The following is a 27,080-nucleotide window of genomic DNA, read 5'->3' as shown; positions in this document are numbered from 1 at the left end:
CTTTGGAAAAAGGTAAATATGGTTATTAAATACAGATTTTGCTGTTTAAAGATTAACAAGAAAGAAGTTTAGAATTTTAAGCAGCTAAACAAGTAGAAAAATAGGACTGAAAAGAAATGGATCAGTTCAGTTAGATACTTGGAAAGGAGAAATAAAGATGATCAGACAAAGTGAGGTCAACCGAAGACACAAGATAAGGAGGAAAAATCAGACAGGTCAGTGACAGCAAAGGTAGATGACCAAACTTTCCATCAGAGACAGAAAACCCCAGGCTGTCACAACTGACCCATGTCAAATGTGTGTTCCTCACAGAACCAGCTCACGCAGAAGAGATTGCCAGCAACGGGTGGAGTGAAAGGGACTAGTCAAAATCAAATCAAAAGGAAGATGAAAAAAATAATAAAAACTACACAGAATAGACTTCATGGCTGGAGATAATATGGTCATTACATAATGAAAAAGGTTAAATTTAAGAAAAATAGATAATGATGTAAACTTATATGCACCTGTTAACATACCTTACAATACATTAACAACCACAGAAGAAATAGATCCATTTTAGTGAAAGACTTTAATTTACCTTTGTCAATAATGGATGAATCAGTGACATTAAAATTATATATACACGTATAAATATATGACCAGTTTCGATATCATGATTATTTATAAAACTCTACACCTAACATTTAGAGAAATGCATTTTAAATGTCAGAAGACATTTACAGACATCAACCATGGACCATGCTAAAGGAAAAGTAGCAATGCAGAAGTTTAATAAAATCAATGCCGTACAGACCCCATTCACTGGCCACAGAGCAGTGCAATTAGAAATCAGTAACGAGGATAAAGGAACGCCTTCCATAATGAAAGCTTGGAAAGGTTGAGAAGTAGCCGGAGGCAGGCCCTTGGCTTGAGGTCGAAGCTCCTGTGCAGGACAGAAGCAGTGGCCCTGCCAGCAGCCCTCTCTACCCAGCCTGCTTCAGGGATGCTGCTCCACCCTGGCAGGGGACGGGGACAGGCTAAATCTTATTTTTGCAGGTCTGAGAGTGTCTTGGACAGAGACTGGCCAACCTGCCTAGGCCGGGTTTCATAAACAAAGACCTCGCCAGGCCTGTGATATGGCTTCGGGGCACACTGTAATTAAATTTAATTTTTGACATTTTTTCGTAATCGGGGGTGGCTTTTCTACCCGGAAGGCATTAACTGACATTGATATTATTCAAGGAAAAGGACACTCAGGACTTGGATTCACACCCCGTTGGCCCTGGTTTGATCTTGCTCTTATCCCTTCCCTAGAGGGGCCTTTGAAATGGGACCCCGGCCTGAGGCAGACAGCAGCAGTGGCCCGTGGCGGCAGTGTGGACGCTTCCGCCTGCCTTCAGTGTTGACTTCATGTTTTCCTGGTGGCCCTGGAGCTCTGCTTGGTCAGAGTCCTGTGTGGCCCTCCTCCCACCCAGGGCTGGTGTCCCAGGGACACCGGGAGCTGACACTCCAAACCTCAGTTCCGGTGTCCAAAGAAAGAAGATTGAAAGTCGGACACCAAAGGCCACGCAGGAAATCTTTATTGGGGGTGAAAGTGAAGCCCAAGCAGAGAGCGCTCTCCAGGGGAGAGTGGGCCGTCTCCATGCTCAGAACGACCAGGAGACCACTGACTGCGGGTGATCACTGCTGACCTTTCCCAGGAGAGCGGGGACCGCCTCTGTGCTCTGCCAGTCGAGTGTTCAGTCCTCCTTCTCGTCAGGCGGTGGACATTTTGACCCTAGGTGGTCCTCTCTGGAACTGTCAAGGTGGCCATCGTATTCAGGGGGGCTTCAAGTCAGTCTCTTGTGAGTGTGGGTGCTGGGGTCAGTAGCTGGTCGGAAGTTGCCCTAGTGTGCCTGCCTGCACAACTAATAGTGCTCATAGTAAATGCTCAGTGATTCCTACCTGGATTCAACTAATCTTCCTTCCCAGACAAGTGGAGACCCCTGTGGCCATACTTCCTAGCTTCACGCCAGCCTCAGTGGACCCTGTTAAGGCTCAGTCCCTCCAGTCCTTTGCTTTTAACATATTTTCCTCTAGTTCCTTTGCTTCTGTTTATTCTCTGCAGATTATCCACCACCCTTTGCTTTCTTGTCCACTTAGAGAGTGGTTTAAAGATGACCCTAAAGTAATTTGAAGAACACCTGTGACCGCCTGAAGCATCTCACTGCTCATTGCTAGCTACCCCTGACCTCGGCACCCCGCCCCCACGTGATGCAGGAGATGGTGCAGTTCCACGCTGCGCTTCACCGTGTGCTTCACTTTATTCTTTATTACATTTTAAAACCTCCAGTGTCCTGAAATAGGATTCAGAAACCTGGGTACTTACCAGGTAACCCCAAACACGAGAGGCGGTGGGGAGCCATGCCGCTTTCCCCTGGGTTTCGGCTTCCCACCTTCCTGCCCCTGGAACGCCCGGTGGCGACGACAGGTCTTTCCAAAACAGCAGCAGCAGAAGGTCGAAACAGAGCAACTTATCTTCAGTGCTTCGTGATTCCTCTGACACAGCACCCCCAAATGGTCCTTAAAACAGTGATAAGTCAGACGTCTGTGTTTAAAGGAAGAGGTAGCCCCAGCGATTAGATCCGTTATTTCATTTTAGTGGAGTCTGAGATGCAAAATCCAACATGTTGACGAATTCTTCTGCAATATGTTGTGGTTGGCAAAGTGCTTTCACATGCATTATCTCATTGACTTTTCAATTTCCCTAACATTTCATTTAATTACCCACAGAAAAATAAAACTGAATTCCAGAAATTCCAGTTATGTGCAGTAAACGGTGGACTCAGAACCCCGGTGTGCAAATGTGTGCATTCTGACCCCAGCAAAACCCTGCGCTTCCATGACCATGTTTTCTATGCCGAGTGTACTTGAAGCATATTCTGATCCCTCAGAACTTTCTAACGACTCTGAAATCCCTACATGATAAAGTGCAGCCTTCTGAGGAAGATGGGACCTTCTTCATCGAACCCTCACCTGCCTTGCTGCTCCTGTGCTGCTGGGCCCCATCTGATAAGCGCTCTGTGAAGCCACAGGGCTCCGTCCCTCTCCCTGAGCTTACAGGGGGCACATGCCTCTCAGGGGAAGCTGAACTCACGCTGATCTCTTGAACCAAGAGCTTCTCTCTTTTGTCAAAATCCTGTTGGTAGATAGAGCCTCAGCCCAAGTGCTCGTGAGGACTCCTTTCTCCTGGCCAGGGTCAGTGCTGCTGCTCTACTTCCATCCTCAGTGCGGGGAACACAGACCCAACTCTGCTCTGTGGACAGTGGTCCCAGTTGTCTCCCTTGGGATCCTTGGCATCTCTGTCTGGGACACTTATGAATCTGCCTACAACTTGCTCTTATAGTAAATGCTCAGTAACTCCTACTTGAATTCGATCAATCTCTCTCTGTGTTGGTGGCACAGAGCGAAAAAGGTCGACTGAGGTACCACAGGCCATGGAGGAGGTCAGAGAGGCTCCCCTGGGACTCGTGGAGTTGAAAGGTGACCCCTGGATGGCAGTGGGCCCCAGCACCCTGGGCTGAACCTCGCACCCTCCACCGCTGCAGCGTGCATGCCTGGCCCGGGCAGCTGGGGTGAGTTCCGAGGGGCTGAGTCACTGGGCAGGGCCCCAGTCTTCAGTCTCGTTGTCACCTCCCTGCCCACAGGATGTACCCTCTGAGAACATGCAGGGCAGATGCCCACGGAGGGGAGGAGGCCAAGTGAGGGCAGAGGAAGGGGCTGGTCCTCCAGGCAGTGGGTGGCGTGTGGCACAGGCACAGGGCATTGGTTCTGGAGATGGCAGGTGGCTGTAGTGGCTGCAGGGAGGTGGCGGGTGGGAAAACAGTGGGGACCCGCCACCCACGCTGAGCCTCGCGCTGAGGGTTTGGGCTTGCCCCTCACACCCTGCTCTGCTGCAGTACCTAGACGGGTGGGAATGGCCGCCCTCGTTTCCTCTGCCTGTGGCCCTTTCGCTTTTTAACAGCATTTGCTTAGAAGCTACAGGGCAGAGGTGTGGGGATCAGGAGGGGCCCCACTTTGTGTGAGTTTACTCTTTTCAAATAAAACAATGTCTGTTAATAAAATGTAAAAGAAAGCGAGGCTCAATCGTTACCCTCGTGAAAGACGTTTGAAAAGACACTTGAGCAAACACGGTCAGCCCTCGGTATCCACGGGTCCCACATCTGTCAGTGGAACCAACAAGGTATTGGGCAGATGGAGAACAAAAATGTGTCCGACGGGGACATCAGGGAGATTCGCTTTCGCTTCTGTCGCTCTGTAGAATAGCAGCTGTTTCCCTGGCTTCACATTGATCGGGTATGTGAGTGACCCAGGGATGCTTTAAAGTACGCAGGAGGCTCTGTGTAGGCCACCTGCGCGAATGCTGTCACTTTATGTAAAGGACTCCTGCGTCCTCCGAGTCTGGCATCTGTGGGGAGCACAGGAACTGATCCCCTAAGGATGCTGAGGGATGATGTTTGTAAGTCCTGGTTTTCATTTTTAAACCAGAAAATACATTTTTATAAATAATTTTAATCAAAATTTAGAAAGAGAAAATGTAGCTAATGTAAAAGAAAAATCTAAAATCCCATCTCCAGAGACAGCCACTGACATTTTACCATATCCCCCAGCTTCTTTCCATGCAGATATTTATACTTAGAAGATGCAGTTATATTGCAATAATATTTTGAAACTTTTTTTTGAGCTCTGAAGGATTCACTATTTATTTCTCAAATTTATTTGCAAATGAAATATTTCCATTCTACAAAGTATAATACTGAATCTCCAATGATGAGCGTGCAACAATGAATCTTAACGTTTTGCCATATTTTGAAACTTTCAACTCTGATCTGCTGGGAACATTTTTTTTGCATCCATTAATAGATTTCAGCAATGTAGCTTTTAGTTTCTAAAAAATCACAGGAATATTTATTTCTAAATGTGCCAGAACTTGATTAGTTCTCCTTCTGCTGGACATGTGGGTGTTTTCAGTGCCTTGTTATAAACACTACAGAAAACATTCTTGAACATAAATTATTGTGCACTTTCTATTATTTCCTTAGGATAAACTTCTGGAAGTGGAATGTTTAAGCCTTGGACTGTGACTATGTATAAGATGTTGAAATGTATAGTCAAATTGTTTATCAGAAAGTTCGTAGTGATTTAAACTCATATTGGCAGTAATGGAGAGTGCCTTTCACTAAGGGGACGTGAGCATTTCAGAGGTCAGGCAACACAGGTTGATTGCGCCTGATTCTCTTGAAAGAGAGTTGACTGAGCCACAAGGACCCTTGATGTGGAGCAGGAAACCAAGGAAGGTGTGTACCCCGGGACCCCAGAGAGATGGGACTTCTCGTCTGAATTCTTTTACAGTGTCCTTTAACTTGGAGCCAGTGATTTTCAGGAGAGGTGTTTATTCAACATTGAGAACATCTGTCTCCACCATGAAGAGGAGAAAATCCATTTCCAGAATAAACCAATTTCTAGGAAGTAGTTGTACCAAAAAATAGCCCTGCCCTAATTAACTCCCAGCTCAAGCTGGGGCTCCTAGCTCGGAGACCACACTTGGGTGGCGAGGGGCTGGGTGTGTGGTCTGAACCTGGGTGCACGTTAGAATCACCAGCAGGAGCCTCTAACACCTCTACCCCAGGCTGCCCTCCAGCCTCCTAGGCCAGGGCCTCCATGGGTGAGGCGTGCAGGTCTTCAGTCTTCCCCGGTGGGCAAGGCTGTGGGCGGTGCAGCCTCCTCCACAAGGAAGCAGGTGAGGTGGGCGTACTCACACAGGAGCCCCAGGCCTGCCTAGCGATGGACGACATGCCTAAATTCACCTGGCTGCATCTTGCAAGGAGCGCGCTGTGCCAAAGCAAGCTGGATGCCATTTGTGTTAGCTTTAAAGAGACAAAACAATGCGTGTAGTTGATAGAGTAAAATAATCAAAACGTACAGGACTGTGGCGTGAGTTCACTTCCGGGTGGTGGTGACTTCTGGGGTGTCCAGGAGGGCGTGGCTGCCATGGGGGAAGGCTCTGCTGTATTTGAACTTCTTTCTTTCAAAAGATAGAACAGGGGCAGGCAGGAAGGAGGCGGGCAGGAGGGGGAGAGCCAGAGCAGGGCAGGAAGGGAGGGGGAACCTGGTGATAGGGCAGCGACTGGCTTCCCCTGGGGCTGCCATTTCCTTCTGGAAACCTAAAAGGCACTCAGCAGCACCCCAGGCCTGTCCTCCAGTGGCTGGACACAGTAGTGGAACAACTGGCTACAAAGTGACCGGTGCCACTTTCTCATTTAAGATGACCCAAGTGCGAGGCATGCCTGGCTCCCGGGCTGTCCAGAGCCCAAGGTCAAGGCCTGGGCTGCACGCAGCAGCAGACGCAGGGAGAGAGGGAGCTCCTGGGTGGGTCCACGGAGGGGACTCGGCCAGGTCAGGAGTCAGGCCCCTGCCCACCCGGCCTCTCAGCACTCTGAGCAGGCTCGGGACCCTCGGCTGGGGCTGTTTACAGTTGCGGCTCGCCTGCCCCGGTTCCCTAGGGCCTGCCCTCCACGTTCTGCACCTGGTCCCCCCACGTGGCAGTGGAGTTTGAAGACATGCCTCTACCCTGCAGGATGTCTGGGCTTCCTGCTCTGGAAAGTGGAAGCCGCTCACCCCCGGCTCCTGCAGGTGCCAGTTCATTGCAGGGAAAGTCTAACTGGCAGCTCTCAGCCAGCCGTGCTCACTCTTGGGAGGGGCTGGGTTTGGGGTTCACCTCCAATTTGTGGTCAGTGTTTTTATTACTTTTTTAATCCACAGTTAGCGCCTTCTTGCAAATGTGTTCTAACTCTTATTTTCATACAAACATCCCAGTAGTCTTTCAAGGAAGAAAAAGTTGCCTTTTCGTCTTATGCATTTTTAAATGAATAAATTAAAATGAAAATAAATGGAAACACAAAAAAATTTTAAAATCCCAGATCCCTACAGGAAACTTTACCTGAGCCACAAAAGAGGCAGGTGGTATGTATAATCCTCACCTTCCAGAACAATCCACTGTAAAGGCATCTCACAGCTGTAGAGTGTCAGTTTCTCTTCCCCCGAGACACCGGAGCGGGCTCTGAAGCTGGCCTGAGGCTGGCGCTTCTGGAGGCGGGGGAGGCTGCTCTGAGGCTGGACTGGGCGGGGCTGGGGGGCTGAGGGCACACCTGCCTCCAAACCTGTCTCCAGAGGTTGATGGCAGGTGTTTTCACCCCTTTCAGATCCTACGCTATGGAGCACAGACCATGTCCGGCAGTGGCTGGAGTGGGCGGTGAAAGAGTATGGCCTTCCGGATGTGGACATCTTATTATTCCAGAATATCGATGGGAAGGAGCTGTGCAAGATGACCAAGGACGACTTCCAGAGGCTCACCCCCAGCTACAACGCCGACATCCTTCTCTCACATCTCCACTACCTCAGAGAGAGTAAGCCGCCTCCCTCCCTCACAGGAGCGCCGGCTGTCCCCGCATCCCCATGGACCTAACGGGAGAGGGTCCAGACAGAGGGGTGGACAGCAGCTTCCTCCCCTCACCCTTTGTCTGTTTGGGACCCAAGGGGACCACGTGCTAGAATGTCATGGACATAGGTGAACAAGACGTCACCTGTGAGAAGCAGTGAGTGCTTTTCTTCGAAGCCACTGTCCTCACGGCTGCCTCCTGCAGGGAGGGCAGGAAGGGGCAGTGTCCCAGGGAAAGGAAGTAGTGTGTGGTCACATCCTCTCTGCTCTCCACGGTGCCCCAAATTGAAATAGAAGCATGACGGCAAGGTGCCTGCTTGAGGGGAATTTTGGGGTTCACCCTCCCTGAGGCTGAGCCAGGGCCCTTTCACATCCAGTCCGACACAAGGGGAGGGGGGCTTTCTTCATCATGAGGGTCAGTGTCACGGGATGGAAGGGCAGTGGCACACTGTGACTAGGAATGAGAAGCATGCTTTAGTCAAGCACGGTCAGAAGAGCAAGGTGGGGCAGAGACTCCCTCCGTGGCTTTGCCTGGCATGCTAGCCACTTCTCCCTGGGTCAGGGTGGCACCCTGCTCACGTGCTCACTGGCAGCAGATGATGGGGGTATTTCCACCAGCCCCTGATGGAAGGATGGGGCCCGTGGTTTCCTCTCTTTCTTTCTTTCCTTTCTTCCTTCTTTTTTTAAGGAAAGGTAATTCTCTGCCTTTCTCATTTGGATGTTGCTTTTTCTTTTATCTTGTAGCTCCTCTTCCACATCTGACTTCCGATGATGTTGATAAAGCCTTACAAAACTCGCCACGGTTAATGCACGCTAGAAACACAGGTAACGCCAGCCCCGCCCACGCCAGGCTGAGCCTGGGCCCGGGACCGTCTGCAGGTGCAACTGCAGGCCAAAACCAGGACCAGTCAGGACATCAGAAGGCAGGACATGGGGACGGCTGGTGGGTCCTGCAGTCTAGAGGAGGTTCAGCCTCAGCCCACTTTTGCTGGATTATAGCATTCTGCTCCTGGTCCCAGGGCATCCCCCACGCTGACTACAGAAGTAGATGCTTACAGCTTGTCTGGAGTAGAGGGGCCCCGAGTAATCTCCATTTTTTCCCATTTGGATTCCCAAGGGAATGTTTATGACAAGTTGGAGTTGTGTTTTTCCTTCCTGATAGTTTTGGGCCATCAGACTTGTCTCTATTCAATCTCTGGCACAGACGATTGTACTGGGGAGGGGCAGTCGCAGGGAATGTCTGTTACTCTCCTGGAACTTCTGTTTGGGGGGAAGTTCTGCTGTAACTGGAGGGCACGGTGGCAGCCACTGACCCAATGCCTGCCTCTCTCTCTGACCCTGGTTCTGCACTTGCTCTGTTTTTGTGTCATGCCTGAGCCTGCGGGGCTGTAACCCAGAGCTCCTCCTGGCTAACCCTCCTCCCTGCCCTGCAGCTCAGTCGAAGCTGGGTTCTCTTAGGTGAGTGTGCTCAAGCTGGGTTCTCTTAGGTGAGTGTACTCAAGCTGGGTTCTCTTAGGTGAGTGTGCTCTTGACCCGCACCCATTTCCTCCCTCCTGACGAGTCACTGTGGAAGCAGGGCCACAGCTGCTGCTCACCCACTGCAGTCGCCTGCGGGAACCCTGCATGACTGTCCAGGCTGGGAAACCAGGAAGGCCTAGAGGCACGGCCAGCCCATGCAGGCAAGCCAGCCCGCTCAGGGGCCCCTCCTGGAGAAACAGCAATTTCCCAAGTGCTCACCCTTCTATTTGAAAACTTGGAACTTGAGAGTCCTAGCAAGAGTATTATTATGAAATTGCTGTTTATCTTCTTCTGTATTCAAAATACTGTGCTTTTAATGTAACATAAAAAAAATGCTTCCAGTTGGTAGTTTACCTTTTCAATTACGTTGCACACACCAACCTGTTACTGATCTTGTGGCCAGAAATCACAAAGCATAGGCAAGGTAATTTGCCCCTCTGAGGAGTCACCTTGGAGCTATGCACATTTTCTGATAATTTCACAGTCATTTGAAAACTCTTTAACAGTGAAGGAAAATTTTGAGAAAGCTCTGAATTCGTTAACTTTAGTATTGTTAAAATAAAAGCAATCAAAAAGCAGGACAACGAGTTCCAAACGGACTGAATGTTGAAAAGGGAATTTTCTCAGCTGACACTGAGCATTGATTGAACGAGGGAATGAGAAAACATGCATTCGAGTGGATTGATTTTTAATGAGATTCATACAATCCTAGGCAAAATATGTCTAAGTCCTTGGTACTATTTTCTAAGAGATCTGTAAAATATTTCATGGGTTTATATACAAATTGGGGGAAAAAAAAAACATGCATCACAGAATTTTTCTTTAATGAAATGAAGTTGCTGACGGGTCACAGATGGAACTCCGGGAAGAAGCTGTGAAATCAAAACACAAATACTTTATAGCAAACAGAGCCTAGGAGAGCCTCCTGCGCCCTTGCAGAACCGGTTTCTGGCCCAGGGGCTCACTCACTCCCCCGAGGTCTGGTGAGCAGCTCCCGGGCGGTCCCTCCGAGGGGGTCACGGGCAGGTGGATTGGCACTGATGGACAACCAGGACAAAGACCTTCACATGTTTTGTCTTTCCTTTTGTCTGCAGGGGGTGCAGCTTTTATTTTCCCAAACACTTCAGTATATCCTGAAGCTACGCAAAGAATTACAACTAGGCCAGGTACGCCAACACCCCCGCGTGACCTTCACTGAGAGACAGCCCCAAGGTCCTGCTGACATCCGGGGCCTAAGTCCCGTGATACAAAGAGCCAACCTCGAATCTGAAATGAGTCCCCACAGTCCTATTGCCACCTCTGTTGATTCAAAACCTAAATCCAGTCTAAGCTCATCATTCAAAGACCCCACAAAGTGTTTGAACTTCTGAATTAGAAGCAAATTAGCCCCATAACTTGCCACTCTGAAGGCAGATGGGCAACAAAGGCATCCTGGGTGCCTGAGAATAAGTAGTACATGCACTTTGGGTTCATGGAAGGACTGCTGTGTCATCTGTCCATCCTCAGGGAAGCAGCACCGAGGAAGAGGAAACCAGACCTGTAGTGGCCAAACTCCCAACTTGTCACAGGGGGCCAATCTTTCAGAGAAGACTTGTAGAACAGATAATATTTACCTCTGAATCTTACTTTTTCTTCCCAGATGGTTCACTAGGTACTTGGTTTACATGTCACTCACCCCAAAATAAACATTAATTGAGTGTCTCTTAGTGCTAAGCATGAAGTTAGGCTCTGGGACTGTAAAGATGAACCAGACTCCAGGCAGTTGCCTGTCTTTGGAAAGCTTGCTTGCTCACTGGGCTTGGTTCATTGGTTCATTCAGTGCTGGTGGCTCCCATGCAGGCCACAGAGGGCACAGCAGCGAGCCAGCAGAAATGTTTGAATTTTTAGATGCTTCAGTAGAGCACTTAGAGTCAGAGAAGCAGAAGTGGACTTGTAAATGCTTAACCTAAGGTGCTGGATCTTACAGAAGCGGTCCCACCTCTAGCTGTAAAACCCTGAGGAGGCAGCCACAGGAGTGGGAAGAGATTCAGCTCCATGTGAAAGGAGCAAGGAGCTCTCCAGAAGACTGGGCACGGGCCAGAGGAGGATCAGGCCTTTGCCAGGTGGAAAGTGAACAGGAGAGGCACCTCGGGCCCAGGGTGCAGCCATCCCTAGACACCCGTCCCCTCCACCCGCGAGCTAGGTGTTCTAGTGCCAGCCCTGTGACGGAGGAGGTCATGATTCTGGGCATTGGATGATTTCTCCATATGTAAATGTGGGTTCAGAACCCATGTTCTCCTAGACCTGGGCTGCTGCTCTTTGGCCTCTGTCCACACCCAGGCTGCATCTGTCTCAGCTGAAGTGGTCCCAGTGACCCAGCAGCTTTCTTTCCCATGATGAGATGGGGCCAGGAACTGAATGGCGTGAATGAGGAAATCTCCCGAGAGGTCCCTACCTCAGGGACTCTGCTGGCAGTTTTAAAAGCTTGCTTCCGTGCTCCTGGGAAGCACGCTGGGAAGGCTCGCCTTGCCTACGTGTCATGTTTGAAGCCATTTAAATGCAGACAGGACCCAGAGTCTGCAGAGAACTAGAATGGTCCTGAAGAACTCCAAGTGTACTGAAAATGAAAACTGGCACCTTTGCCTCTGGCACTAGAGATTTCTGAGTTTACTGCTAGCAAGTGCATCTGCGGGTGAACACAGGGAAGGGTAGGGATGGACAGCAGTGTCTTTGTGAGCATTTTAAAGGTGTTTCCATCCATACTTTTTAAGAAATAAAAGCTATCTGCAAAATATTTGGCCTTCAAAAAATGGTCGGTTGGGCTGGGGATGTAGCTCAGTGGTAGAGTGCCTGCTGGGCACGCCTGAGGCCCTGAGTTCAATCCCCACTACTGCCCACCCCCTCAAAAAAGGGTGAATTCATTTTAAAACTTGTTTGTTGAAACCCGTCTCATGGGTGCCACTATCTGAGTTGCAAGGCCTGGGTTTATGAGCTCATGTTGTGAGTCGTGCTAAATGCCCACACCGTTGGCCAACTCTGTTGGTCTGCCCCGTTGGTCACACCAGCTGGTTGATTGAACAGCAGACCCTGCCACGACCTTCTTCATGATTTAGAATGTGGAAGACCCAGGAGGCCGACCCATCCGGGGCATGGAGAGGAAGGTGGCAGCAGGGGTGCTGGGCTCCTTCCATTCCTAAGCCCAGAGAGGGCCAGGGTGACGAAGGCCAACTTCACAGGTGGTCTGATGTGCCCTTCCACGGGCCCGTCTTTTAAGCAGACTTGGAAGATCTCACACTTGCACTTCTCCATTATTATTAGCACAGGATGTTTCTGAGACTTGATTTGTATTTAGAAATTCCTGTTTTGATTACTGCTACTGTGATTATGAAAATACATACAAGTATTGGTATCTGACTTGTAAAGAATTTACATCATACTGAAGAAGCCAGAGGACTTTCTGCTGTGGGCCAGACTCAGGATTTGACCTTATTGGGTCAGCCATCGCCAAAGAATCAACCTCTCAGCCACGGCCCTGTGGTGGTGAAGGCCTGTGCCCGGGGGAACGGGCTTCGCGCTGCTGATTCCAGAGCAGCAAGAGTCACGGAGGAAGTGCCACTGGGAAGCTAACCCTGTCCCTGTGGTCAGTGCCTTTCAGAAGAGGTGGTTGTTGACTCTTAGACTCTAACCTGAGAGTAGAGAGCCAAGTTCCTGTCCCCTGCACCCTTGTGATCTTCATGGGGTGAGCCTCGTGTCCCTCCATCTCTCTGACCCCTCTGCACAGACTGAGGACACTGGCTGGCCTCCTGTACTGACCCTGAACCCTGCCAGATTCCTAGCAGCAGGCCTGTTGAGACCACAGCCTGCCCCTTCTGTGCACTGCGACTGTTGAGTACAGAGTCCCTGACAAGCATTGTGGCTCTCAAGCTTCGCTAGTCTGAACTGGTGTCCTTTCTGTGCGGCCCCTCCGAGGGCCTGCGGTGTCTTCGTCCAGTCCACCTCCTGGTGCTCCCGCCCCACCCTGCCCTCCTCTCCTTCCCGCCTTGGGTCCAGCCTGCCTTTTCCTTCTCTCATCTCATGGCTGAACTTCCTCCATGGATCATTGATTCCAGAGCCCCCTGTCATTCAGTCCCACCTCATGATTGGCCAAGACTGTTCAGTGACACTGCAGGTGGCCACCTCTGGTCAGTGCCTTCCCTCCTTTGTCCATGCCTTACCCCTTCTGTCTCCTACTTGTTCCTGTACTTTCCCACACTTTCCTGATTGGAAACACACCTTCTGTGACCCCTGTGTTGAGTCAGCACTAAGATTGGTCTCTATAAAGTGCTAGCACGTAGACACATTATTTTACATTCTGTGGTTTTATGGTCATTATTTTACAGTATTTTTTTGAGTTGTTGCAGTTATTGCTACCAGAAACCCTTTCTGCCTCCTCTGTATACACTTTTTTCCTTTTCTGAATCTGCTCCTTTTGAAGCCACAGCCCCTTGAGATCACAAGATAAAGTGACGAAAACAGAGAGGCATGTCATAGAATGTTGCAAAGTATCGACCTCATGGTGCACCACCCTGCCTGGTCTCTCAGGAGCAGGTCATGTGAGAGCTCCGTTCTGTCACGGGGTGGCATCTATAAGCCCTTCCACGCCTCCATCGCCATGACAACGCAGATATCAAGATAAGCGCCTGCACCTTATCGAGGGAGCTGGAGAGAGGGACCTGCGCACACAGTCTGGAGTTCCGCTCGGAATCTGCTGTTCTTTGGGAGTTTCTTGGGCTCTAGATGATCCCTCCACTAGTGCTCATAGCTTAGTGCTGCTGAGTATGACCACGCACGGCAGGAGAGTGCGATGGGAAGCCTGTGTCTCAGCAGGTGGTTCCAGGTGTGTTCTTTGCTTCCCCGTAGCTACAATATAACCACAGAGATCTGCACCCCTGGGCAAGAAGGGAATGCACGTTGTCCCCAGATCCCCATGTCTTTGATGCATGGATCTAGAAGACTTTAGGAAGATCTGGAGGAAGACAAGAAAGGTGAGCTTAATTACATGAGGGCCGACTCTCCACCCCCTGCACTGCACGGGAATTGATGGAATAATGGTTCTTGGAAACAGCTCTTGGTCTTCCAAGCCTGTGTTCCCTGTTGGCATCCAAGCACGTGGGAGAAGGCCGAGCTCATCCTTTCCCATTCATCCCTGCCAGGGACCTCCCAGTGGCTTTGTAAATGTGACTTGGATCCTGACAAGGGAGCTCTTCTGTGATCCGCGTTCTGGCCTTTTAAAAGGTGAAGTGGCTCAGGGGGCTTCTGGTGCATTCCTCTCAGTGAGCTGGATGGAAGGAGAGCCCAGAAGTTGCTGAAGCTCAGCCTTCCTGGGAAGGACGTTCTGATTTGCTGATGTCTTGGGAAGGCTGCGGTGGGAAGAATTCTCACCCGGAGTCAGAAACTGATCCTGGCTCCCAGGAAGTTTACCCGTCCGTCTCTCAGGTGTGAAGGAAGAGCACCTGCCCAGCTCCCTGGTATCTTCACGTTCTTTTTGGTCTAGATCACGGTGCATGACGCTCTTCTACAGTCACTCCAGTCTGCCTGGGAAGTCGTTTTTATGAAGTTCAGTTTCTAAGTCGGGTCATGTGCGGGTGGAAGAGCACACTGGCAGTCAGACAGCAGCTCTCCCACACAGGAACCCGCCAGGCGTGGGCGAACCACCGTGAAGCTGGAAGTTGAAGTGATGAGGGTCTTGAAATGATCACCCCAAACTAGGCAGGAACTGTGTCCTAACCAGAAGTCCTGTGCCTGCTGTCAACAAGGACAGATGGCAAGAAGGACACTTGGAGCCGTCACTTTTCAGGCAGCCGAGAGTGGAACTACTCACCTGGCTCTGCCTGAGGCAGGTCCCGGCTGTCCCTCCCGTCAGTGGTTCCCATGTCACGTCCCACGGGAGGCGGCTTCGAGCCCACAGCATGCGATCTGTAGCTGATAAGGAAGACCAGCCCAGAATGTCATGAGAGAAAACAAAAGCCAGCTTATCTCCCATGGCAGGGTGTTTATGGACACGTCCATCACAGCCCAGCCATGTCTCAAGCACTTGGCTGAGAGTTAGATTCCGCCTGGTGTTGTTCAGGTCCTGTCCTGTTATCTAGGGAGGATAGGCTGTGTTTATTCATCCTGAAAAGGATTTTTATGAATAAAGAGTCTGAAAATATTTTTGTAGTCATAGTTTGGTGCTTGATTTTTTTTCCAGTCACATTTCATTAGCGATACTTTTCTGTTCAGGTAGTGTGTGAGTGATGGACACTAGCTGATGGTCGAGTTCACGTTGGCACAGCTGGGGCAGAATCTGTCACTCCAGAGCTCATGACCATCTTTTAAATTTGTATTGGTGCCCTGCAGATAGCATTTCTGAAGTCATCACCTGCAAGAACATGGACCCTAGAGGAGCAAAGGGATGTGCCTGGTGGTGGCTTTCTCAGACTCCAGTGTGCACCCATGTCACCTGGGATCTTATTAGAATGCCGTAGGTCCGGAGCAAGATTTTGCATTTCTAACTGACTCCCCAGTATTGCTGACGTTGTTGGTCTGTGGACCACACTTTGCTAAACAAGGATCTAGGGTGTATTTCCACGGTATCTTGCTTGTTCCTTTGGTAAATATGTGCCTGTCTGTTCATAAATCAGGGTAGATGTTGTTAGGATTGCATTACTTGCAGATTCTTCTTTCTGAGACAATTCTCATACTGAGACTCTGGCTAACCTTTTATTTTTTTAATGGAAAAAAATATAAGTGGCTGAGTATCTGTGTGCAAAATGCTCCCAGAGAGTTAGGTTGAAATTTAGTTGTAAATTGATAGCAGCTGCAAATGTAATTCCCATGTGCAATCCCAACTCCAGAAAAGTGAAACTCGGAGGGCCTGGTGGGAAAAGCTGAAGGTCTCAAAATGCAGAACTGCCAGCTGAGAAGGAAAGTGAGCAACAGCGAGTTTAAAGAGAGAAATTATCTAACCCTTCAAAGCCCAGGAGGGTAGGGTTTCACAGACCACACTAGTCGCGATGCTTGCAGCCAAACAGACCAAATAAATTAAGGCAATCCTGTGTTGGATTTCACATCGCATATCATTTCTGTTCTCTTTGGGATATGAAAATAGGAAGAGACACATACTCAGCAGCTTGGTCAAGCTCTTTGAAGACTGACCCACCCAAGTGCCAGTTTTAAATTCAATTGAATGATTGGTTTAAAGAGAGGCTTGAAGATGTTGGCATTGCCTGCCCTCCAAGTGAGACTTTCATAGCCATCTCCTGCTGTCTGGAAGAAGAATACTGTTGGGGCACCTGGCTATGGCTTTCAGGTGGCCCAGAATAACACTTGAACTTGAACCCAGGCCCATGGTCCAAGAAGAATCATCGTGAAACTATTCTGTAGTAAGATCACATGTAGAAAGAGCTTTGCACATGCACAGTTAGCAAGAGCAGGCATGATAGTATTTCTGGAATATATTTTTGAAAGCAACTTGAAATAACATAGAGCCTTGGTACTCATTAATCGAACTCACACTGAAGATGCAGAAGCATGGTGTACTGTGCAAAGTGCAGCGGAGGTTTAGGGCAAGGAACAGCACACTACAAACACAAAGAAACCCTCAGCATGTCCTTGGCTCTGAAGGTCGTCATTAAGAGGTCATGGGGCAACACTGTAGTTCTTGTCATGTCCTGTAATTCATTTCATGCAGTTCATTTTAGAGAAATTCTAAATTTTCATGGAAAGGGGAAAGAGTGGACGTTTGCCTAGAAACATACTAGACCAGTTAAGACTGGCAGTGTAGACAGATGGAAAAATGAAGGGAGACCAAGGGAGTCAGCTCACAAATGTGAGGATAGGAGGCAGCAATGGTTTCCTAGAGGGAGGGAGGGAGGAGAGGACTCCAGATGCCATTTGATGGATTCTGGTGCAGACTGCAAACAAGAAGTGGGTGAATCATCAGCTAAGCCGTGGACTCTGGGAGGGTCATCCAATAGAGGGGTGGATTCAGGTCTGTCCCAGAGGGAAGCAGGATAAACTAGATGGTTAAAAAAAAAAAGTTTAATATGGTCTTGACCTGGAGGAAAATGCTTCAGAAGAGTCAGCAAGCTCTGGAGGAATGTGCCAATAGGAATTTTCAGATAAATGGAGGAGAGAATGTTAGACCAACAAAACATATAAAATTATAATTTGTACATAGAACTAAGATCTAATGGAATACAGGTTTATACTGCTTTGTAATACTAGACTTTCTTATATGCTATTTATTCTAATAAACATGAAATTTTTTTGAAATCTTTTAGAAAAATTGCACTATTGGGTTTTTGAGTCACTTTATTTGTCTTCACAGATTTACCTTATGAGCCTCCCAGGAGATCAGCCTGGACTGGTCATGGCCACCCCACCCCTCAATCGAAAGGTACAGAGCTATCTCCTCTGCCTTGATCTGCATGTCACCAGGTCTGTGTAGCAGTTGATGGAGAAAATGATAATTTAATCAATCTGTGATTTTCAACAAGTGGCTGGTTTGTCCCTTCAGCAACAAACACAACTGAGCTTTAAACGCTGTGATTCTCAGGTTACACCTACCTTCATAACAGAGAGAAGGGGATGAGGAGTGTGTTTCAACATGGACAAAGGCATATTTGACAGGATGTCTGAGTACAGACCAAATGACTGGTGTTTTCCTTAATTTTGCTCTGCCTTATTTTATTTTCCTGGTGGTTTCCTTTTTAGCTGTTTATTTTACATTTTGATTCAGTTTTTTTTTTCTTTTTTCTAGTCTATAAACCATCTCAAATTCTTCCTTTTTATTTTCGGAAGGAACAAGGTATTAACAAAATTTTTAAATAATGGAAAATGTCCTTCTTTTTGTTACAGTGTCTTCATTTGATTTCATTGGAAAGGAATTTTTTCCTTACCATAAGATGCTTCTTGTTAAAAGAGTCAGATTATCTTAATAATTAAATTGATGGAACCATTATATAATCAACAACATCAAATACTAGTGGCCAAACCAAACCTAAGTTATAGCCAGTTCTCTTTTTTTGTGTTTGGATTTTCAGCTGCTCAGCCATCTCCTTCCACAGTGCCCAAAACTGAAGACCAGCGTCCTCAACTAGGTATGTTTTGGGTCCCCTCCAGATGGTCATAAGAGATGACACAGAGCCAGCAGGGTACTTCTAAAACATGCCATCTTTGAAATGAACTTAGTTTATGTCTTTTTCTTTGTGACAGTTCCATATGTACACTAGGGGCCAAATAGTCTATCTACTTATTTGGGATGACTTGAGATTTTGCTAAAAAATTTTCAAAACCTGTATCATGAATATGGGAAGAAATATTTGTGTGCAAGCTGTCTTTGAGATCTATGAGTTCACTTACCTCCCATGCCGTGTGCACCAGGGCCAGCACAACTACCTGTACCAGGTAGAAAAGCAGTAGAATGTGGCACGGCCATGTGCTGGCCAGCCTGGTCCTAGATGGACTGGGCACTCAGCACCCACCACCTGTTCTCATCCTGGGTTAGAGTGAGCTGTGGGCCAGGTGTTGGGAATCTGGGAATCCAAGTCCTGCCACCAGCCAGGAGGCCTTTAGCAAGAAGCTTCTCTGGGGTTCTGGGTGACACCTCATGCAGGTGATGGAGGCAGGTGCTTCGGGGACAGGGGAAGTTTTCAGTTCTGAAGTCTAGAAATCAGTTCTGTCAGCCTGAAGTCTCAGGGTACCAAGTCACAGTGTTGCCTTTGGATTTGACTTCTTTTCTTTCTGCTGTAGATCCTTATCAGATTCTTGGACCAACAAGTAGCCGCCTTGCTAACCCAGGTGAGACACTCCGATGATTTTGTTCTTACAGTTACCCTTTAGGTGGTGGCTGTGAGAAATTCCTTCAGGTGAAAAAACTGTAGTTTTAGTTTTCTCTGGATTGTTTGCTTTAGGGGAAAAACACATCAGGTATAAATTAGAAGTTTTAGCTTTAGCGAAGAATATTGTAACCTAATCTAAGCTGTAACTGTTTTCTTGGGCTGTTGCAACAAGTACTATGTGGCAGGTTGCTTAAATAACAGAAAGGTATTACCCAGATGCTGCAAGTATGGAGTCCAGGTGCATGGTGGCAGCCCGTCAGGGCTGTGCTAGGTCCTCCCTCCTCGGTCCTAGATGGCCAGTATCTCCTATGTCTCTTTATTATCTTCCCTCTCTATGTGTGTGTCTGTGCATCCAGATCCCCCTTTCTATAAGGACACCAGACACATTGAAATAGGGCCCCCTTCAGTGACAGTGTCCTTAGTTTAGCTTAATCATCTCTGTAGAGGCCTCGTCTCCACAGAGGATCTGGGCTAAGCCTTGGACATGTGCAATTTGGGGGAACACCATTCAATGCAGCACATCGCAGATAAAGTAACTCCTATTTTTTTAAAAGGAGAATCTTAATTACAACCATAAGACTTCAAATTAGGATCATCTTCCATCATCTGTTTCTGAATTTAAACACAAGGACAAAGTGCACATACTTCATTGGCCATCGGTAGCCAGAGCCTGGCCACGGCTTGTCACCTGTCCTCACGTCTCCATGCCAACTGAACTGCCCTGTTTGTGTTCAGATCAGAACCAGCTGTGTGGCCTGAGCTCCTGCTGTTCCACAGCACATGCTGTGGGTTCTCAGCCACAGTCGAATGTCGAAATGTCCCAGTCAGTTACAGTACAAGTACCAGCTAGAATCGGCCTTTCCTGAACCCTGAGGCAGAATGGGTCTAGGAGGCCAGCAAGTTCAGGTTCAGGCAGCATCCATCCCCACGAGAGAATCCCTGCCTGGAGAACATTAGCAACAGGACCTTTGACATGGACTTGTGGTGAGCGTTAATTTGACAAATGCTTTTTAAATAGCTGAGCAGTTAGGGGGAATCTTTTCTTTACTGCTTTAGTCCTGGGCTCAGACTAGGAGCTCAGTGCTGATTGCTTGAGTCTGTGACTGCCAGCAGTGAAGAGAGGCAGGCCTTGGCCACGGGGAGCTCTCACCTGTGGGGAGCAGGGCGCAGGTAAGTAGAACGCTCCAGGCCATGCAGTCGCAGGCTCCTTCCTCTGTGTGAGCGTCCAGCTGGCGGCCAGGGCTCCCAGGGGCCCTCTCCATCCCTCTGCTCAGCCTTCCATTTGCAACTGGCTCATTTCACCATTCAAATAAAAACAGTGACTGTGTTCTGAGATGGTGGTAATCAGTCATGGTCCAGGAAGATGGATCCATAGTGATGTTCAGGATAGGTTAGAAAGGAGGAGAGTGGGGAGGATGGGAACGCTCACGCCAGCACGTGAAACAGCAGCCCAGCAGCTCCCTGTTCAGAGGGTCCCAGGAAGTCCCGAGCGCAACAGTCTAAGCACCAGAGCCAGCAGGGTGGTGCTGGGGAAGTTTCCTTCCTCTTCAGTGAAGAGACCCCTTTTCTCAAACTCTGGTTTCCAGCCCAAACCAATCATGACATGAGCGTTTGTGAACTAAGTTCCTTCTTCCAGTTCCTGCCTGCATGATGGGCCTGTTACTGTCACACCCACTTTACAGATGAGGCAACTGAGGCACAGAGAGCTGGGGGAGTTTCCCAGGGCCCCCGGAGCAGCAGAGCCAGGACTCAACAAGCCCAGGCACTGATGCTCACCTGTCCTCCAGCCCAGGCTGCCTGCCACACCAGAGCTCAGGGAAGCGACCCTCAGGGCACCCTGCCACCATGCGGAGGCTCCAGGCCGTGCTGGGCTTGTCTGCACCTCCCCCAGCTTCTATAAAAGGTGGCCCCAAACCACTGCCACCTGGGGGCTTGCTGGTCACTTTCTTTAGAGTCTTGGCCCTGGTCCATGAGGGCCGCAGTGTCCCGAGTGGGACAGTGACCACCTGCAGTCCTCTGCCTCCCTGGGTTTAGTTTCTTGCCCTTTTTCTCAGGTTCTACCCATTGCTACAGTGGCTTTTCTCCCACAAGTGGAAGAGGTGGCCTTCCAAACTCCTAAAGCCACCCCCTGCATCCTGTAGCGGGGCAGTGAGCATCACCTTTTCTCATCCGGATTCTGGTTTTTAGTTTATTACCCGAAGACAGAACCGGCTCCTCCTTGCGGACGGACGTTGCATGGACGTCAGCAAGATGGAGTGAGAGAAGAGGTCTGAAGGGCTTTACCAAAGGCAGGCGATTCTCCAGGTGGTGGTGGCGATGCTGTCCCACGAAAGATCCTTTAGGAACGGCTCTCTCTCCTCATGGCTTAGCCAGTGAGTGACTCATGCCACTTTAAGGATTTCTAAACACTGTTTTAAAAAAAATTCTATATCACAAAATGTACCTCATTACATGTTGTTATTGTTTTAGCAGTAAAATAAGATTTGATAAGTTGCTTTTGAAATTCTGTGGTCAAGAGAACTCACTGAATTTACCATCCATGGTGATTTCTCAGCTGCCACTGTGCATCCTCGAGGATTCTTGCACAGTGAGAAACGGTGTGGCCTGTACTGGAATTGCAAAGCATTTGCTATGAGTATTAATTTAGCTAATGAGGCTGATGGCATGCTAAATTCTATGCCATTCATGTCAGCTTTCACTGATTTTTCCATCTGTAGTTTTATTCTCAGGTTTGGAAGCTGACGGATCTTGCTTATAGATCTCTTGGTTCCTCAGAGCCTTGGGGTGCTCCCAGGCCTGAGCCTGTGCCCTGCCAGTTAGCAGGTGAAGTAGTCCCTTAGCAGCCCCTTAGCACACCTGTCCATCAAGTCTTGAGTTTCCTGCTGTGGAGGAAGCTCTCCCACTCTCTAGCTCCTCAGAAGGAGAGAGATGAGCCCACAGTTCCCCACGGTTCCCTCCCATCCCGTTGATGAGGGAGCGGGTGAGGGACACATTTCTAAGAGGTGAGGACAATGTTTGAACAGACACCAAGGGCCCTTTGAGCTGTTTAGGCAGGTCTGTGTGTTGATGCAAGATCTGTGGAGTTGCTCTAAGGGAGAAAGTTGACACTGAATATTTATTTTCAAACAACTGTATATGTTTATAGTGAAGCATATGTTAGACTGTTAAATCAGAAATCCATGGTTTTTCCTATTCCCAGGTCAACTATGGAATTTTTTTTTTCAAATTTTAATCCTTTAGTTACAATATATATACTAAAACCATATGGTTCTCTCATACCATTCTTTGTATTTTAAAAATGCATATTAATGAAATGTTGGAAGGAACAAAACTTGATTGGGAACAGTTTGTATATGTAGTTCCGAAAAAGCAAAGGCTTCCATCGCGATGAGCTACAAGCTGTTAATGTGTTTCAAATGTGTTGCAGGCTGAAGACCATCCTTTTCCAGAACATATTAAAAAAAAAAAAAAAAAAAAAAAGCTGACCTTTCTCATGATGCTATCGTATGGATGAGTTCATGAACATCCACTTCCATGTAGCCAAAGTGGAAACAAGGACTTAGGAGTTGGACGATTATATAGGGAACTAGTGGGAAGAATACAGGGAAAAACAAATTTATCATTGATTTTCACATGACATCAGTTCCCTGGGTAGTTGCCAGTTGAAGTTGTTTTAATCATTTTATCACATCTGTTGATACTATTTATCATATTTAAAAAGGTAATTTTTTTGTGCCTATTAAGCCCAGGCAGTTCTGTACTGGGGTTTGAGGAGACCTACCTCTCTTCCCTTGTAAGTTTTCTAGTCTGCGGCACACAGCTTAGCTCCTCCTGGGCTCATGGTGACTGGGGGTTCACGTACATCTCTCCTTGGGGAGCCATGATTCTACTTAAAGCACTGAGCATAATGGCAGAATGACAGGCCCAGATTTTTCTCTGATTTAAGAAAACTAAAGCCCGTCTCTGTGTTTGGGATGGCTTGGAGAGAATTCGGCCCGTCCCTGCAGCTGAACGACAGCGCTCTAGTCGGTCTCCGTTGCTGCTCAGAAGGACCTGCCATGGCGTATGGTTGGGGTTCTTTGGAAACACTGCTTCCCAGTGGGCGTGGCCATGCAGGACCACACATGGATTTCCGTGGCCATGCGTTGGCCTCAGTGCTGGAAATGGGCGATCTGGTTTGAAATGGAGCCAACTTTTTTCTGAACTTCCTCATTTTGAGTGGGTTAATTCTGTGTTAGGAAAAGTTTTGACAGAATCACTTTCTGGGCACCAGCAAAATGTTTTGTCAGAAATAACAGTGTTTACTTCCATTCTCTATTTTTTTCCATAAACGTTTAGATGTTCATTTCCGAAATCTGACTTTTATTATTTCACTTGACCTAGCCAATATAAATAGTATTAAGTCATTATTACCATCCACATAATGGCATTTTCTGCTTCAGAAAATAGGAAAAATTAGCTCTTCCATCCCCCATGCACCAGGCTGACCTGGCTATTCTCTGAAGGAAGTCAGAAACGGATGGACCCAACCTGAACTTTGTCCCATGTGAATTCCCTGCATTCCATAAAGGACTTGGCTCTCTCAGATGAGCCTGAGAGTGACCAGGGGCAACTTTCCTAGATGTCGAGCTGGAATGAGGCTACTGGGCGGGTCATGGTCAAAGGCATATTCTCAACGGGGAAGACTAACAAGCATGGAGGGCAGCAGGGAGACTAAGGAGGTGTCCAGACTCCACCGGTCCTATGGGGAGCATGGAGCAGACCTGCAATTTAGGTCCCTTTTTGAGGCAAAGGGCTGTCCTGGGGTTCCTGGGTCATTCTGTCCATGAGACACCTGGGGAAATGAGCAGCCCTAGTCCATCCAGGGCATCTCTCTGGAGAGGTGGGTGAACACAGGACAAAGAGTAGCAACCCCTGCTGCAGGATGGGGAAGGCCCGTCCAGAGCATCAGGGGCATGTGCAGAGCACAGGCTGCCGACCGGCCAGTCGCCTGCAGCTCAGAGCCTGTTCTCACTGGCGCTTTCTGTCCCTCCCTCCTCACCAGGTAGTGGCCAGATCCAGCTCTGGCAGTTTCTCCTGGAGCTCCTGTCTGACAGCTCCAACTCCAACTGCATCACCTGGGAAGGCACCAATGGAGAATTCAAGATGACAGACCCCGACGAGGTGGCCCGGCGCTGGGGAGAACGGAAAAGCAAACCCAACATGAACTACGACAAACTCAGCCGCGCCCTCCGTTACTACTATGACAAGAACATCATGACCAAAGTCCACGGGAAGCGCTACGCCTACAAGTTTGACTTCCACGGGATTGCCCAGGCCCTGCAGCCGCACCCTCCAGAATCGTCCCTGTACAAGTACCCCTCAGACCTCCCCTACATGGGCTCCTACCACGCCCACCCCCAGAAGATGAACTTTGTGGCGCCCCACCCTCCAGCCCTCCCTGTCACATCTTCCAGTTTCTTTGCTGCCCCAAACCCATACTGGAATTCACCCACTGGGGGCATATACCCGAACACTAGGCTTCCCGCCGGCCACATGCCTTCCCACCTGGGCACTTACTACTAACCACCTGATGGAGGCCTTTCCCAACACGTACAATCACCGATCGATTGCCACAAACTCTATCGGAGAACACGGATCAAAAGTGCCTCAAGCAGGAGGATAAAGCTTGATGGGGCTGGGGAAGGAAGCCAGGGAAGAGATCCAAAGACTCATGGCGGGAGGGAGTTACTAAAGTATTACTACAGAAATAAAGAGGATGCTCAAAATGTAATGTATACAGACATATAATCTGTGGACCAACCTTGACAAGGACATTGTGTGCAGAAGCAGGAAGTCATGAGGACAAGTGCCAAAGGAAGTGGCCTTAAGTAGTGTATAAACTGTAGAGTTTGGGATCCCGTTAATGCGACCCGGGATTAAACTAAAGCAATAGAGATAACACAGTCTTGGCCTAACATACCGTTTATAATGTCATTTTAAGGAAAACTACCTGTATTTAAAAATAGAAACATATCAAAACCAAAACAAGAAGACAAGAGAGAGACTGTGGCCCCGCAACAGACATTGCTAGGGACTCCTCGGCATTAGCTGCATCAGTTGGAATCTGATATGTTCCATTTGATAGACAGCTGACAGCTCTCTCAAACTGTGAAGACAACCCAAAGTTTCCATCTCCTTTACAGGATTGCAGGAACTATGAGCCAATGGTGGGACTGAGGATGTGTATAGAGTGGGCGTGCGATGGTAGACAGAGGGCCAGAGGAGGAGGAAGAGGAGGAAGCAGAGGAGGAGTAGACAAGGAGTGGGGAGAAACTTCTGGAGCAGCAGAGGCAGGATTCAGGACACTTTTGGAACTGTGGAGAACCAGTCATAGAGACCTGAGGTTTAATGCAGTCAGTGTTATACCAAACCCAGTGTTACCAAAAGGACCCAGTGTAATGGAGGAAGGGGGAGTGGTAGAATTCAGAACCAAATATACCCATCTCTTTGTTTGTCAAAAGAAAATTTTAACTGGAATTGTCTGATATTTAAAAGAAATGTTCAGGACCTCGGTATTCTGTAGGGGCCTTGTGCTCCACAGGGTCAGGTAAGAATTGGCCTCCGGCCACCACAATCAGATCTCAAAGGCATTTTGGGGAGGTGGGGTCCAGTTTTCCTTTTCGAGTCGCGAACGCTGTGCGTTTGTCAGAATGAAGTATACAAGTCAATGTTTTTTTTTTCCTTTTTATATAATAATTATATAACTTATGCATTTATACACTACGAGTTGATCTCGGCCAGCCAAAGACACACGACAAAAAAAGAGACAATCAGTGATATAATGTGGCCTTGAACTTTAACTCTGTATGCTTAATGTTTACAATATGAAGTTATTAGTTCTTAGAATGCAGAATGTATGTAATAAAATAAGCTTGGCCTAGCATGGCAAATCAGATTGACACAGGAGTCTGCATTTGCACTTTTATAGTGATGGAAGTTGCCTAATAGAAACTTGTGCTGAATGTCATGGGTTTTGTGTTATAATTTCATTTTGTCCAGGAACTGAAGCAAGTGAGGGCCAAGCAAACAGGATGTTGGGCCTGTGATGTCTGCCCCTCCTGATCCTCTTGCCCCTACTCTAATTCCCAGGCCCATCTGCCACAGACGGACCCAAAGCTTCACTGTGCAACCTCCACATATGCACCTAGAAGGGAAAAAGGCCTCTGAAACGGAGGCTGTAGTGAGAAATCCCAGTGCAGCACTGGTCACGAGCCACCCAGTTCCTGCTGTGATCATAAAACACTTGCTGAATGGTGAACCAGCCACTCCTGTGAACAAAAGCTGTTGTTATGATTGGTCAGCGACTCATCATGGGCAGCTGCAGTTCCTCACTTCACAGCAGCAAGGGACAGCTTCTAAATTTGCCACTTAGCTTCTCTTTCCGGGGTCCTCACCAACTAGACTATTGCTCCGATCTTTCCACACCAGGATAGTTGGGCACTGGGGTTTGTGATTCCCCAGCCCTGGGCCTGACCTTCCCATCTCTTCTCTCATATACTGTTTCTGTGATCCAAACTTGATACCCTTGAACATCTTCTCTCTGTCACAAGTGCAGCCCACCTTGGCCAAGGGGAAGGTGATTCTGGAGGGGATGCAAGTGGCCTGTAAGAAGGAGCAAGCCTGTGCATCTTCTCAGCCTGAGTTAGTTTAAATTGGCCATTTTATAGTGGTTTTGGGGCTTGTTTTGCACTTTGTAATCCTTTTGCTATGATTAAACAAACTTGCCAAACCTCTGTGCTGTGCATATTTTGGCAATGGTCTTGAAACTCAGTAGGGTATGATTACCAAAGCTTCAGACACCCCTCATTATTCAGATGGAAAGGAGCCCAACCATCAATCATTCTGCAGCAGCTTGGGAAAGACCCACAAGGTGCCTGCATCTCCTTAGGACAGAATAAAGGAAAGCTGGGTAAAAGCTGGCAGGCTGGGTGACCCAGACAGTTCTAGTGGAAAAGAGCATTCATTTTAATTTTGCAATGCAAATCAAGGCTCACCTACATTCTGCATGTGAGAAATACAAGTTTACTTGGCCAATCATTCACTTCTCCCCTTCAAGACTGTACTATGAGCAAAATAATAAAAACAAGACATGATTATCATATTCAATTCTAACAGATGTTTTAAGTTAGATTCCTCCAAACCCCTCCCTCAAATCCAGTTATTAGCCACAAGCATGAGCTACTGGGATAATTTGGGGATAACATGATAATACTGAACTC

At 48.2% G+C, this 27,080-nt stretch overlaps 1 protein-coding gene across 4 annotated transcripts in view; it reads left to right on the top strand.

The window, feature by feature from the left end:
• Positions 1 to 25,762, top strand: part of Erg (ETS transcription factor ERG) — a 154,276-nt gene extending 128,514 nt beyond the window's left edge. For 3 of the 4 annotated variants that reach the window (XM_047564647.1, XM_047564648.1, XM_047564650.1), the window contains exons 4-10: positions 7,224 to 7,427; positions 8,204 to 8,284; positions 10,072 to 10,143; positions 17,307 to 17,375; positions 18,022 to 18,078; positions 18,731 to 18,778; positions 23,864 to 25,762. In XM_047564647.1, the coding sequence (XP_047420603.1) occupies positions 7,224 to 7,427; positions 8,204 to 8,284; positions 10,072 to 10,143; positions 17,307 to 17,375; positions 18,022 to 18,078; positions 18,731 to 18,778; positions 23,864 to 24,384 (1,052 nt within the window). In that variant the 3' untranslated portion in view covers positions 24,385 to 25,762. The remainder of the gene's footprint in view (positions 1 to 7,223; positions 7,428 to 8,203; positions 8,285 to 10,071; positions 10,144 to 17,306; positions 17,376 to 18,021; positions 18,079 to 18,730; positions 18,779 to 23,863) is intronic. The other variant, XM_047564649.1, reaches the window with a different exon arrangement.
• The last annotated feature ends 1,318 nt before the right edge of the window (positions 25,763 to 27,080 follow it).

Source organism: Sciurus carolinensis, chromosome 9 (genome assembly GCF_902686445.1).
Source record: "Sciurus carolinensis chromosome 9, mSciCar1.2, whole genome shotgun sequence".
Taxonomy (NCBI): Eukaryota; Metazoa; Chordata; class Mammalia; order Rodentia; family Sciuridae; genus Sciurus; species Sciurus carolinensis.
Note: the sequence above shows the minus strand (reverse complement) of the source record. Positions and strands in the feature narration are given on the sequence as shown.